Here is a 15166-nt window from a genome sequence, read left to right as displayed (position 1 = left end):
TCGTTTTTTATATCGTTCATCGAAATTGTTCTGGAAACAAATCAACCTAAAATTTTTGAATATTTGACAAGGTTCCCTGAACTTCGCAACCGAAATACATATACAGACTGTTTCGCGCAGTGCCCAGTAGATGTATCTAGGGAACCAAATGATTTTTTTTCTGAAAATTTGTTGATCATAATGAATGGCAAATTTGAGACAGACGAATAATATCTCCAGTACTTTGTGGTTTGGATATAGGGAAGTTAAAAAAAAATTCAAAATGTGGAGAATCCAAACATATAGGGTGTCCCACTTTGAATAACAAAATCTGAAAATCCAAAAATTTCCGGTATATAGCACCGAGACAAAATATTTTAGTTTAATAGATTCTGGCCATTCATAGTGATACACAAATTTTCAGAAAAAATCTCATTCTAGTCTAGGTACCGAGATAGGGGAAACAACCTGTATATATTTAGTTTAATTTTTAAAAATTCGTCGAATATTATGACTGTTATTTCGCGATCTCTTTCCCCCTTGGAACATAGATGCATGGAATGGTCATTGCAGTTCTAGGAATGCATTTTTTGTAGTACACACATTCAATATTTCTCTGTCTAGCGCGACAGTAAGGCAATGTCAACTTTCTCAATTGTGATTGGCGACTCTAGGCAACTATCTTACTCGTCTTTGGACATAACAAATATTTATTTTCCATTCCAGGCATCTATCTTCTAAGCCTTCCCTTCAGAAAAATCCTAAATCTGCCCTTGAAAAAATCAATTTTTTTCACAAGTATTGAGGAACACTTGCCAAAAATTTAGCAATGATAGTTTTGAATATTTAAGTATCTAATAAATGAGTAATCAATCACATAGAATAATTTTAATGAATCCTCGTTCAACTTATTAATTATTGGATTGGCTGAAATTTCAGTTAACAAAATATATAAACTAATATTGTAAAAAATCATATTTCTCATAGTAAGCTCAAAAAATAAAGACATAATCTCATATTAATAAATAAAAAATACAATTGATTAGGGCCATATGTTTGTCATGCCTGGTGAAGCATTGCTAGGCTGCTGACCGTTAAGGTTCAGCTTACCAAATTGCTGATTTAAAGTCTGCGTACCTGTAAATGGGGGTTGTTGAGTTGGCAGGAAAGAGGATTGTGCAGGTTGATAGTTCTGTCCAAAATGATTCAGTTGATTTGACATCGACATCTGGAGATTGCTCTGAAAACTTGTGAACTGATTTTGGGGAACTTGGTAAGCAGGATGGGGCACATGACCTACCGGGACTTGCATTTGATTAGGAAGGGGAAACTGTTGCCCTATACATTGATTGGGAAACTGCTGTCCAGAATATTGGGGAACCATTCCATTTTGGATAGGGTAAGCTTGTTGGGGAAAACACCCAAAATTTTGAAAAGAATTTTGAACAGGTATATTGGCCTGGTAGGCAGGCTGACCTAAGGGGTTATGGAATTGATTGAAATTATTCATTGGCATGTTAGAATACAATTTCATAATACTATCTTTAGACAGTTGTACTTTTTCCTTCTCAGTTGGTAGTGTTTGGTTGAAAAAACTTTCTTCTTCACTCTTTATATCATTTTTCAGAGTTTCCTTTTTCTCTTCAGTTTTAGGAGCTGAAGATAAGAAGCCACTGAAATCTTCACTATTCTGAGCAATTAGTAAGTCACTGTCTGTTTTATCGGTATTGATTATCCTGTTGGGCTTAGGACTTGGGTTTTTTGGTTTTGGTAGTTGAGGTACTTCTACAGATGGTAGAGGTTTTTTCTCAACAACAGTTTTTGTCTTACGCTTCTGTCTTTCCATCTCATCTTCAATTTCCTTTTCCCAATTCACCTAAAATCAAATAACCTCATACATTCCCGAAAACAAAAATATAGATATAATATGAAAAGTTTAATAACTTAGAACATTTTGAAATTTCTTCAAAAGTGTGTGAGTATTTTAAATAGTAACAAATAAAGACAATAAGTCATTACCTTAGGTAATGGTGCTGGCACCCATTCTCTTGCAATGTATTTCTTATGTTCATACTTAGCTCTGATGAATGATTCTAAATTTGAATCATTCTGGGGCCTCCTGAAATCATCTGGTAAATTTGCTTCATAAACAGCCCTTGCCCTCGAGTTACCCATCTGTTGAAGAGATACTACTTGTTCTGGGGTCCAAGTATCAAGATTTACTGATTTAACCCTGGAAATATGAACACCCAGATTCCTATGAATTCCTGCACATCTTATGCAAAGAAACACACCTATGTTCCATGAGGCCCATCTTGGTCCTAAAACCGAAATATAATCCATCAAAAGTGGGTGGCATTTATTTATCCACATCGAACTGTATACCAGTGTTACAGATATTTTCTAATGAGAATAATAACCTGCAGGAACTATTTTGCATTGTTTCAAAATTATACAACCTGATTTACCGAAACTCATGAAATTTAAAACAATATATTTTGCTTGATTGTAGATAAACTATACCTTTGGAGTCGCAGTCTACGCAATATTTATTATCTTCATCCCTCAACAGACTAGTTAGAACAGACTGGCATTTTTCTTGAAGCTGTTTTGCTTTGTCTTTTTCAATTTTTGAATTCATTTTACTACAATAAGATTATAATTAACTACCATTTATTTCTTTTATATGGGTGGTTACTTTATTTTATTAATGTCAAAACGTCATCCTTCGATTCTATGTGTCAATTTTTCAGATTTTGTGCTCTGTGATATTAACTCTATGGCACAAGTAAAACGAACTAAAAGCATGAATTTTTGCTTTTTATTTTATAAGAAATGGATCGCGCCTTCACAGTAAGGCAGGTAAATAATAAACGAATTAATTCAGATGCATAACATCCGCAGATAATTAAATCAACGAATGTTACGATCGTAAATCGCTTCGAGCGATGGTAGTTTGTTAGTTCGATTTAGATCGTAACATTCGTTGATTTAATTATCTGCGGATGTTATGCATCTGAATTAATTCGTTTTTTATTTTATGTCGTAGATCTAATGTCTATGAGGTCAGGGGTAGACCAAATCACCTACGACTGAAATGTTAACCTATAAACAGTGATGCCACAGCTACCGAAATTTCGGTAGATCTACCGATTTGCGAAAATTTCTACCGATATACCGATTTCAATTCATTTTCTACCGAATTTTTTGATCAGTGTGGAACACAAAATTACATTCCAGTACAAAACAAAACAGATCTAATTTGCTTTGGTTTGGTGACTTGACAAGGGACAACTGACTACGTAAGGCCTGCCGCAGACATGCAATTTTTAGTTTTGCAACTGTTTAGTTGCAGAAGTGAGTACAATGCATTTATATGGGACAGCGCAGACATGCAACTGAAAAGTTGCAGCGATTACCTTTGTGTGCGCCCTCGAACCGCTTGCAATCAAACTGTTGCGCAACTGAAAAGTTGCATGTCTGCGGCAGGCCTAAGTGTTAGATAAAGGTTTCGCCGTAACAGAACAGCATTTCATAAAAATGAGTGATAAAAAGGTGCTATATGAAACTCGAGATAGGTATCGTTTGAGATATATACGTACATTTAAAATTAACTGTATTTTTATGTTACGTTATTTATTTTTTTCATGATAATGAATGCTTTTCTGTTTTTTAGTTTATTACTATTTGTATAAATAAATCTTCCATTTATAGTTTTTGTTATTTATGATATTAATTTCATTTTCATGGCATGGATTTATGTTTAATTTGGTTTTCTCGTTATGAAATTCCTATAATCTTTCATCATTACGTGAATAGGTAAGAAATTATATTACTCTATAATTTTGAAGCAAAAACCCTATTCCATTCGACGCCTTTGCATGAAATAAATAGTTTTAACAGAGTATTAACTTGGATCTACCGAAATTTTACGAAATCTACCGAATTTTTCCGATAGTTCTACCGAAACTTCAAAAATGTCTGTGGCAACACTGCCTATAAATTTAAAGCAAATTTTTTTGATGCACGAGCACAAAAAGTAATTTGTACATTTAGTTTTTTATAATATATAAGAAAAAATTCCATTATTTACCCATGACACAAGCGGGATTTGTACACTCAACCCCAGTTCCAAGAATCTATAAAATTGCATCTAAAGTTGCTAAAAATGTGAAAGAAGGAAAAGACAGTTTGAAAAATCTTGTGTACGCAGAAAGACATGTTAATATAAAAGCACTTTATGCTCTCGTTGTGGAGACTTTCAAAAGAAATGAAATTATTGATGATCTTATAGAGAAATCAGAATTACTAGTAAAGGAGCCACGATTCAATGTTTGGTTGGCTAAAATATTGATATCTGAATTATTATGGGGTAAAAATAAAATGACAAGAGGAAGCAAGCCTATTGAGACTATTTTAAGCTATGAGGAAATTTTGAAGACATTGCTTAAGGATTGTGTTAGTTTGGAACAGCCTATATTAAAACATAACATTACCAAACCAAGATACGTAAGAGTTAACACCTTAAAGATAACCTTAGAAGAAGCTGTAACTAACTTTAGACAGGAAGGATGGATTTTTGTACCATTTTTTAATAAATCTGACTATGAAGGTTTTCAAAATCGATTGAACCTTCTCAAACCTGATGAATTTATGAAAGACATTCACATACCTGAATTACTGATTTTTCCACCAAAAACTGAGTTTTATCAACATGAGGCTTATAAATCAGGAAATATAATTTTACAAGATAAAGCAAGTTGTTTACCAGTTCATCTATTAGCCCCACCACCTGGCTCTACTGTTCTAGATACATGTGCTGCGCCAGGAATGAAAACTACTCAATTAGCAGCACTCCTACAAAATACAGGGACAGTTTATGCTGTTGAATTAAACCCAAGAAGGGAGGCCTTATTGAAGGAACTTGTAGAATCGGTAGGAGCAACATGCATAAAAACTATTTTGAAAGATGTCATGCAAGTTTCAGCTGATGATTGTCCTGATGTTGAATATATTTTGGTGGATCCGAGTTGCTCAGGATCAGGTGAGATTTTTGAATGTTACCAAAACAATTACATTATTGTTATCATTGTTACGATAGCAAATTCAATAATAATTACTTATTTTTCTGTAAAATAATTACTTATTTTTCTGTAAAATAATCACTTATTTTTCTGTAAAATAATTTTCTACTGTGTAGCACAGTGTTATTCACATATTTTTCAATGATAAGTTTTAGGGTATACAATTTTGAACTGATTGATCAACTAATATTTGAATATATCATTCACTTTGAAATATTGGACTTTTTCACTTTACTTATTTTCATTTTCACTAATGAGAAATGGATAAAAAAAACTTTTAACTCTTTCTCCAAATTATTAGCTTGTACGATTTGATATATGTAGGTTCATGGAAAGAGTAAATTTAATTTATCTGTTGACTTGAATTTCTTTATGAGAAATCTATTCATGAACTGACAATCAAATTTTTCATAAATTTTATAATAACTGGGCCATACAGGCTGCAGAACAATCCAACAATTTAAATTTCATAACAAACAGTCCAGCCAAACTAACAAAAAGGCGACTTTTTCATTATTAAGAGTGTTAACTCATAAGCGAACTAGAAAATAGAAATACAAAGAGTATCTACTGAAAAGAGTGTGAAACTTAAAAAACCTCAAAACAAGGCAAAAAATTCATATAACCTATATAGAACAAAAACAGAGTATTAGAAAAAGAGTTCCTTATATGCCAGTCTGATAACTTTTAATAGCATGCCAAATTACATCAAATTTCAATAAAAAGTATATTTCATAACTTCAAGAATTCAATTGTAAGTCAAATGTAGAAACAACAAATTGGTGAATAGTAGTTGTATTTTCAAATAAATAACAATAAATATTTTCAGACATCTTCTCATTTACAGGCATTACTGACCGTGTAGAAATTGAGAAGTTGGACCTTTCCACTAAAATGGAACGATTAAAAAAACTCTGTAACTTTCAAGCCAAGTTATTGAGGCATACAATGACTGCTTTCCCAAAGGCAAAAAGAATTGTGTATTCCACATGCTCAATGAATGCAGAAGAAAATGAAGATGTTGTTCGACAAACATTGGAGACCTCAAGGCAATTCAAACTTATAGATGCGAAAAAATTATTACAGTCTTGGAATACAAAAACATCAGAAATATACCCACAATTGGGAAATATGTGTATATATGCTACACCAGAAGAAGATAAAACCAATGGATTTTTTGTGGCTGTTTTTGAACGATTGGAAGATGGCGAGAAAAATCCATATTTGAACTACGAATTATGCAAATTCTTTGATAAAGAAACAAGAAAAAATAATAGTCAAGATAATATTCAACAAACTGATGAATTTTTGATGAATACAAAAAATGGGAGTAATGGAAATCTATTAAGTTCAAATAATTATCAAAAAGAACAAAACAAGAACTCATGTCAGAGAAAGAAGAACACAAAAGAATTCCTTGAAGACTCATCTTTCGATATCACAAGGAATAAAAAAAACAAACGAAAAATTAGGGATCATGATAACCATGGAATGGAAACATTTTATGAAAATAATTGTGAAAGTAAAAAATGTTTGTCTACTGAAAATCCTGCATCGAAAGAAAAAAATATACAAAATTCATATGTTGATGAGGAAAGTTTATTTGTGAATGAATCTAATTCAAATTTTACATTACCGCAAGAAAAAAAAAAGAAAAAAAAAGCAAATAAGTTGAATGAGGAAAATAACGTAAATCTTGAAAATTCTGTTGGAATAGGCCCTGTACCTATTAGAAAACAAAAGAAATGCAAAACGGCAAATGCAGAAGAAAGTGAAAATACTGATCTTAATACTGAGAAATTAACAGATCAGAAAAAAATTAAACAGAAAAATAAACATTTGGAGAAAACCGAAGAATTAGAATCCTCACCACATGATGAGAGGAACGATCATACAGAAGAAGATTCAATAGGAGTTAGTTTTGGAGAAACTAAGGAGGAAAAAAAACACAAAAAATCAAAGAAGGACAATACAAAAACTGAAACATTTATTGAAATTTCCTCTGAGAATCATTACTTATGCAAAGAAAAAAAGTTGAAGAGGAAAAGCTCTATCAAAAATATGGAATCTGAGATAGTTACAGAAGAATCTATCAATAGTAGATTTGATAGTATACCACCTAAAAAAAAGAAAAAAAAGAAGGATAAAGAGATTTCAAAGGAAGACAATGGTCCTGAAAATTCATCCATTTCCATACAAGTAGATGAGAAAAAACAAAAAAAGTCAAAGAAAGAAACTGATAAAGCAGAGTTATTGGATGACTTTGATCACGTTGAAAAAGAGATTATCCCAGAGTTAGAAGGAAATAATGAAATCAAAATCAAAAAGAAAAAAAAGAAGAAACTTACTGATGACAATGAAACTGTTCCAAGCAGACATGATAGCAGTTCTGAATTAAGCCAAGAAAGAAAAAAGATAAAAAAAGTTAAACATTCTTTTGAAAGGGATGTGGAAATTGAAAGTGAGGAAAAGAATAGTATTTCAGAAACTAAGGAAGAGTTAAATCAAAAGGAAATTACAAAAATAAAAAGAAGGAAAAGAAGTTCTGACAATTTGGAGGACAACTGACATCATGGTATTAAATAAGTGAAATTCAAAGCAGAGAAAGTGATAAACAATCAGAGGAACTACTATCAGGTACTAAATTGTTTTTGTCAGAAAATTTATTGTTGATAAAGGAATATCTCTTTTATTTTGGTTATTATCTTGAGTAAAATGTTAATTTCATCCTTTGTATTCCTATCCTGGACTTTAATCAACACAGGTAATGGAGAAATAATTTTGAAATAATAACAAAAGTTTCACGAGTCCAATGTTGCAATTTGAAAAAATATTTGCGATGATTTTCATGTTAAATCAAATATAATTTTTTTTTCAACAAGTCTTGCACTTGCAATTTCCCAGTGACCACCTGAGTTGAAGATTCATTAATCTAGAGTATTTTGAGTTAATTAAACTTTTATTATAAATTCATTTATTTGTCTTTTAAAATTATCACAATTTGTAGGAAATCACATCAAACATAATTTGCTTCTGCCTGTGTATACAAACTTGCAGCAAAAACAATGTCTCTCTTGATAGCATTGGAAGCCTCCTCCATTTTTTTTCTCAGAGCAATATTGCCTATGGTTTTGGCTGCATCACGGACATCACAAATAGTATCATTTAATTGTTGTATACATCTCACAATAATCCCTTCCTGATATTCCGTATGTTGCATTATTTCAGCAAACGACTAAAAAAATAAGAGAGAAAAAGTAAGAAATGATTTTGCACAAGTATGAACAAAAACTCCAATGAATTCCAGCTTTCTGCTATTATTCAGGTAAAAATATTTTTTTATATTTTTCAATACTAGTTCCTACCTTTTTTGAAGCCCACTCGTGTACTATATCTACAACTCCAAAATTGAGTTCTTCTTGGATATCAACACTCCTGATTTGTAATTCTTCTTCCTTGCTCAAAATCTCTTCATGAATTTTTTTCAAATGAGCAATTGCCTGCAAACGGATATTTAGTCATGCTTCAATTCCATTGTAAATGTTCTTGGATTATAATAGGAGCATGCAAAACTTGAAATTGAACAAACTCTTGAAAGCTAAGAATGTAGATCCAGTGTCAAAATCTACCATTTCCTCCCTGACAAGCTTTTAGGTCCCCCCCTTACATTTCGAAAAAAAATATCAAGAAATCCGTTTCAGAGGATGTAAAATAAAAAATTTCGTCTGTGTGTGTGTGTGTGTAATATATTGTGGACACGCTGCAAGTCGTAATTTGGAAGCTATTGAGCAAAATTTCGGCAGGATTGTGTGGGTCCACTGTATTCAGAAATCTACTGATTGAGGTGGAAATGGTAAAACGGTTTTTGCTGCTAACCTATGTTAATTTTTGAATTCGACAAACCTTCTGTAGCGGCGGTTCTAGTCCTTTCAAGATATCGTCTACTTCTTCCTTATTTCTGGACCTCACTTGAAAGACCATGGTCGAGAGAAGTGCGGCAACCTGTGCTGGTTTCAAATCGCCCAATACGTTGCGGGTTATGAGTTCAGTTATGAGCAATTCATTCATCCCCATCTGACACGCAACCTTGCCTTTCATTTTAACTGAAAAAGAGAAGTTATATATTACATCAGCAGGAAACCTTTACATAGATAAAATCTGTAAAAGCAAGATGATTGATATCATTCCACTCACCAATATTATCATTATCAACATATTCGAAATGTTTCAGTAACTTTATTCGACTTTGATAATCGGGATACAAGGCCAAACTCGATTTTGACAACAAAAATTTCAGAGTATCTCTTTCCTCCTCAAGATATTTCTTGGAGAATACAATTGAAAAATGCTCTACAAAGTTTGGAATTTGGGTACTGAATAAGGTGTCGTGAACTTTTTCTTTCAGAAGATACATTTCTTCTAGATTCAGATAGAGCTCGCTATCTCTTACGTGGAGATCACGTAAAAAGTGCGAATATTGAAGAATTCCCACATCAGAATTGTTGGCAGATAAAGTCAGTTTATGAAGTTCTTGCGTCGCTTTCGAAACTGTCTGACCAGGAGGGTCATTCCTGAACCTTGGTTGCATTCTGAAAATAGTTTTGGTTAAATATTAACTCGAAATATCTCTGTACACTATGATGTATATGGAGATACAGGGTGTTTCACGAGTGGTTGTTCATAAACTAGGGGTGGATGACTATCTCTTTGAGATATGGTTTCATTAGAAAAAACGAAGTTGATATCTACTTCCGGAATTATAAGAGTGGCAAAAACTAGAAAATATTTCAGATTCTCTGGAATAACACACAGAAAATGAAATTCACAAAAAAAGGCTTAAAAATACTTCACCTTTTATTCCAATCACTGATTATCAATTCAGGGGTTGTTTTGATCACCTTGCCGGTTATCTCCAAAATATCAGATGGTTCTATATCGATCAGTTCATGGTCAACATTTCCAGTGGGACAGTAGATTTTCATTGACGCTAAAGAGATCATTTTGTACCACAATAGAGTCTTTTCATCGAGTTTACATTTTTCCAAATCTTTTTCACTGAGAATTAAGACCTTGTATTGCTGATTTCCCCGAGCTACAGAGAGCAGTATCGCAAGTTTATTAATGTGATTTTTCCAGCAGATCAGTAAGACTCTGCCAGGTGTCATAACTTTCTGAACTTTGGAATGGCACATAACAGTAGACTGAAATGAAATAAAAAATTGTGATATCAAAAATCGAGTTTTGTTCCCAATAAGAGTATTCAAAAATGTTTTTATGTTCGTAACATAACAATATCTATGGACAAACTGGGAAACTAAGCTTTCACTAACTTCTGTCCGATTAAGTTCTGTCTCTATCATAAAAATAGCCCTTTTGACTATTTGAGTTTACTTCTAGGCATTATTGCGAAACGACCTTAGAATTGTCGAATTTTTGCCTCCAAAATGTAAAAAGATAAATTATCCAAATTTCTTGAAATGTAAATGACGAGAACTTGCCTAGAACTGAATAAGTTATCAAACGAGGGGCAAAACAAACCATTCGAATATAAGATAGTAAACATTTGATTTCTCATAAATGAACATTAGGTGGACAAAAATGGGCAACCTCGAACTTTCTAGCTTTTTTGGAGCACTTTGTATCAGATGCGTTTTATGTCCTTATACTTGTTTTATGAATATCCTCCTTCATTTAACTTGTTTTCATACTATACCCCAACCATGTATACGGACCATATTGTGAATATTAACTCACTGTACTTACCATAATTAGTTTATGTTGCTTCAAATAAGCATTGGCACTATCGAAATACGCCACAAGAGGTTGCAGGTGGTTGTTTAATTCATCCTTGCATAAATCGTTGATTTCTTTCTCCACATCTGCCAACTTTTGTTTCCATGCCACCATTTTTTTCTGATGATCAGCTTCTAGGAAACTTCGGGACATCATTCCTTCAACAGATAATTTTTCTGTTCTAAGAAGGCCAAGTACCTGGAAAATATCTTAGCTTGCAAAACTGAAATAAATAATTATTTTTTTAACTGACCATTCCATAGGTGAGTCTAAACTGACTCTTCAAAGATTGGGGCCTACCCATCATCATATCTTTCAAGGTTGTTTCAGCAGGTAAATTGTTCTTGCACAATATTATAACAGTGCCTTCTTTGTCATGCTGTCGTCTTCCTGCACGACCTGCCATTTGTATGTACTCGGCAGGTTCAAGTGTCCTCCACTCTTTGCCATCATGCTTAGTTATTGAATCGAAAATAACAGTTCTTGCAGGCATGTTGACCCCCATTGCAAAAGTTTCGGTGGCAAATAAGATCTGGAATATTTAATTAATTTAAATTGATGGGTGTCAATATTCGAGTTATCGATTACCTTGATGAGCTCTTTTTGGAAGAGCATCTCAACTATCTCCTTGATGATTGGAAGAACACCACTGTGATGTACTCCAATACCTCTACTTAGGATGTCGTCCATGATCATCACTTGCGGAACATTTCTATCAGCTTCAGATAAATTTCTTATACATTTCTGATAAAATCCTCTTATTTTTCGCTTCTCCTTCGCTGTTGTCAAATCAATCGAATGTAAATTGATGGCATTTCTGTCGCATTTGAATCTGGAAAACGTGAACGCCACAACTGGTAGTAAATTTTCTTTTTGAAGATGTGCAATTAGTGCAACCCAGAGCGTCTTGTCCTGTTTTTCAGTGAACTGTCGCCTCTCGTTTCCTGCCCTTTTCTCATTATGATCCGCCATTGAGAGTTTTGCCAAGGCATATCTGAAAATGAAGAAGGTTGTGGTTTACTTTCTCTAATACAAGGCATTCCATCTAACATGGCTATTTCTTGGAAATTATAAGATACGAATCGGGAAAATTCGGCTCTAAAAAATGATGTACTACCTAACAAAAATCCTAGCTTCAATGAAAAAGAAAGTTTCTGTTTGCAATAAATTTAAATCGTGAAAAATTTAGGTGACGGATTTTGAGGAAGGAGGGGGTTACGTTGAACTGTGACCTTAAGATCTATTATGATTGCTGGTGTCTCCCAATTCGTTTCCTGTAGACCACTTTTTGCAAGATATAGAATTCTACCTCTTGCATGTTTGTATATTTTTGAGATGTCTGTTTATGTCTTCAAGAATCAAGCTCTGTTTTCGACCAACGATCTTATGCGTGAAAGATCCACAAGGCAGGATAAATACCTCCATATTCCCTTCTATAAATATAATGTAACCCTCAATACGCCGAATTATATGGGAAAAAAAATTTTCAATTCACTACCTGATGACATTAAAAGTATCCGTAGTGAAGTAATTTTCAAGAGAAGTCTTAAGAGCTATCTCCTTGTCAACTGTTTTTATAAATTGAATGATTTTTTGAAATTAGTGTAATAGGGTGCACTGTTACTTGTTTGTCTTTTCTATGTACTTTATTAGTATAGTATTCTTTGCTGTATACCCCAGCTGATTGTTTTACTGACAATTTTCTACACAATACATGTATGCATTGTCCATGAAAATAAAGTATATTATTATGCCCTCAATTGGAGCTGTTCTTGCCACTATGTCATCTACAGCTTGCCTTCCAGTTCCAGAGTTCTAATGAACTCCAGTATCTGGAATGTTACCTCCTTGCTACTTCAAGTTTCTTGACCAAAGCATTTTTTGCGTTGGCATTCTGTTTTCTACTTCAACTCACCCTTCCATACACCACTGATCATCATTCAAGATAGCATACTTGTTATCTCTTGTTTTACCATCAGTGCCAGTATACAAGAAATGGTGAAGAGGAACTGGCCTTTTAGGAGTTGTGATTACATAAACCTTTTTTTGATAAGTTCTACCAAGCCAATCAGCAAATTCCTCAGGTTTTGGGACTGTTGCACTCAGCAGGATAACGCTAACATTTTCAGGAAGCATAATAAGGACCTGTAGAATGAAGAAAAGTTTAGATTCGAACGAGTACTGGGGTTTTTGATACAACTTCACATGAGTGTATTTGGTTCTGCTAATTAGGAACTGCTTTTTGGGTAATGAAAAGGGAATACAAAATTGAAGAAATTCTAATCTGGTACAAAAAATTTCTCTAACAAGCTCTAGTTGATATGCATAGGCTCGAATATTAATTGAAATACCCATATGATATTCAAATTAAGTTGTCTAAAGGTATTACGCTTGATATTCATTGATGATGAATAAGAAAACTAGAGTGACTGAAAACAAAATTAACTCACCTGTTCCCATACATGACCCCTCTCCCTATCATTGATATAATGAACTTCATCAAAAATAACATATTCCAAATCTCTCGTGGTATCACTTCCACAATAGAGCATGGATCTGAGAATTTCTGTTGTCATAATAAGACAGCTTGCAGTTTCATTTGTCTGAAAATCTCCGGTTATCAAACCAACATCTTCAAATTCTTTTTTAAAATCACGATATTTCTGATTGGACAAGGCCTTTATGGGTGATGTATATATAGTCTTTGTCCTATGCTGTTGAGAAAGGGCAATTGCATATTCTGCCACAACAGTCTTACCAGCTGATGTATGAGCAGCAACAAATACATGATTATGTTGTTCCACCTGTAGAATTGCTAATTTCTGGAAGTTATCCAGCTCGAATGGATATTCCCGGGCCATTTTAGGAATTTTTTCATGAAAATCTGTTATGGGTTTTGATGCATCAAGTAAAACAGCCCATTCTGTTCCTTTTACAGGAGGTAGTGGTTGAGCTTTGCTAATATCAAGAACAAGGGGCTCTTTAGGGATGATGGCTTCTTCTTCAGAATGCATCTGGTCATTATAGTGGTCACTTTCATCTTTAGATTTTGCATCTGTGTTTCCCCACGAACCTTAAAACAAGTAGGAATTTCATCAGATAGTAGTGAGAGTTACAGATTTCTCATTTTTAATACTGTATTTCTATAAATTAAAATTTACCTAATGAATCCTGCTCTTTTTGTGCCAACTCTACTAAATTGATGATATGTTTCTGTTCTGGAATTTTTCTTGGTTCTACTTCTATAGTTTCTTCGAGTACAGTTCTTCCATCTATATCAAAAGTTAATCCAGTAGAAAATCCAGGTGGAACTGTTAGCAGCTCTGATAGAAAATAATAATATTAATTTCATATCTCAATATGTGTATCTGTGAGTAATCTACCTGAATGTGGAAGCTCCTCACTTTTGGGAATCTCAAAGCTATCATTTAGAAAGCTACCTGGTAAAAATGGAATGAAAGAGGAACTTCCTCTGACTGCTTTTGAAGAAGGTATTGGTGCCCTATTTAGTAACATTGAATTCATAGGTGTAGCACCAACGGCTTCAAGGGGAACCTCATGAAAATCAACAATTTTCCCAGTAAATGGATCTCTTTGAACCTTGAATAAAATAGTAGGATCACAACAAATACATGAAAATAATATTGTTTACCTTCAAAGTTGTGCTCATAGGAGAACCTTCGAAGTATAACAAGTCGAGGGGGTTTTGTTCTCTTTCCCAGTGAATTTGGCATCTTTCATATTCATAAATTGAAAAATTCTCTAAGCCTGTTGCAAACTGTTCTAGTTTCTTTTCAATATCAGGTAAAATTGATAGATCACTTCTTTTAGGTGACTAGAAAACAACAAAATTCATTATTGATGAAAAAATCATGGGTCCAAGTTCTTTACCATAATTGAATTAGTAAAACAAAAGTAATGTTAGTAAAATTCCAATATTTCCGAATATTTGTTATTTTGACAAAAAGTAAATATTTATAATTTGACATGGACATCTGAACTACTATTCTTTACACCTACTGTTTGATATTCTATGGTGGTCTATTAACTACTCTATGCTTGTCAAAAAGGCCCGTTTGGTTTTGCAACTCGGACTCGCATTTTAGTGTTCTGTGATTATAATCATGGAATCAGAGACTTTCTCTATGCATGGAATCATTTGTCAGTGACATCCACAGATCACTGGTGACCATAAAGTAAGTCAAGTAAGTCATGGGTCTGTTCTGTGCTGGTAACATCCAGAGAATTCCATTGAACAAAGAAACTAGAAACCCTTTATTCCATGCTATTTTCGTTTATGTGGCGACCAA

General features: G+C 33.4%; 3 protein-coding genes across 6 annotated transcripts; 1 reads left to right on the top strand and 2 right to left on the bottom strand.

The window, feature by feature from the left end:
- Positions 1 to 852: 852 nt before the first annotated feature.
- On the bottom strand, positions 853 to 4875 carry LOC123306547 (stromal membrane-associated protein 1). 4 transcript variants are annotated; one of them, XM_044888593.1, is made up of 5 exons: positions 4748 to 4875; positions 2503 to 2624; positions 1999 to 2300; positions 1280 to 1855; positions 853 to 1219 (listed from the first exon to the last, which is right to left on the bottom strand). In XM_044888593.1, exons 1-5 carry the CDS (start codon positions 4753 to 4755, stop codon positions 1022 to 1024), a joined length of 1206 nt encoding a protein of 401 aa, XP_044744528.1. In that variant the 5' UTR covers positions 4756 to 4875; the 3' UTR covers positions 853 to 1021. The 4 variants fall into 4 exon arrangements, with proteins under 4 accessions (XP_044744528.1, XP_044744524.1, XP_044744526.1 ...); XM_044888589.1 differs by having other exon boundaries at positions 853 to 1855; XM_044888591.1 differs by lacking the exon at positions 4748 to 4875 and adding an exon at positions 2678 to 2709 and having other exon boundaries at positions 853 to 1855.
- Positions 3981 to 7755, top strand: LOC123306543 (putative methyltransferase NSUN7). The gene is made up of 2 exons (XM_044888585.1): positions 3981 to 5023; positions 5911 to 7755. The coding sequence occupies exons 1-2, from the start codon at positions 4075 to 4077 to the stop codon at positions 7629 to 7631; spliced, it is 2670 nt and encodes an 889-aa protein (XP_044744520.1). The 5' UTR covers positions 3981 to 4074; the 3' UTR covers positions 7632 to 7755.
- Positions 7756 to 8020: 265 nt separating this feature from the next.
- Positions 8021 to 14872, bottom strand: LOC123306542 (helicase SKI2W). The gene is made up of 14 exons (XM_044888584.1): positions 14748 to 14872; positions 14509 to 14691; positions 14240 to 14456; positions 14018 to 14179; positions 13307 to 13929; positions 12772 to 13001; positions 11445 to 11850; positions 11110 to 11388; positions 10827 to 11054; positions 9915 to 10264; positions 9258 to 9652; positions 8967 to 9166; positions 8429 to 8563; positions 8021 to 8298 (listed from the first exon to the last, which is right to left on the bottom strand). The coding sequence occupies exons 1-14, from the start codon at positions 14748 to 14750 to the stop codon at positions 8080 to 8082; spliced, it is 3630 nt and encodes a 1209-aa protein (XP_044744519.1). The 5' UTR covers positions 14751 to 14872; the 3' UTR covers positions 8021 to 8079.
- Positions 14873 to 15166: the final 294 nt, after the last annotated feature.

Source organism: Coccinella septempunctata, chromosome 2, assembly GCF_907165205.1.
Source record: "Coccinella septempunctata chromosome 2, icCocSept1.1, whole genome shotgun sequence".
NCBI classification, from domain to species: Eukaryota; Metazoa; Arthropoda; class Insecta; order Coleoptera; family Coccinellidae; genus Coccinella; species Coccinella septempunctata.
Note: the sequence above shows the minus strand (reverse complement) of the source record. Positions and strands in the feature narration are given on the sequence as shown.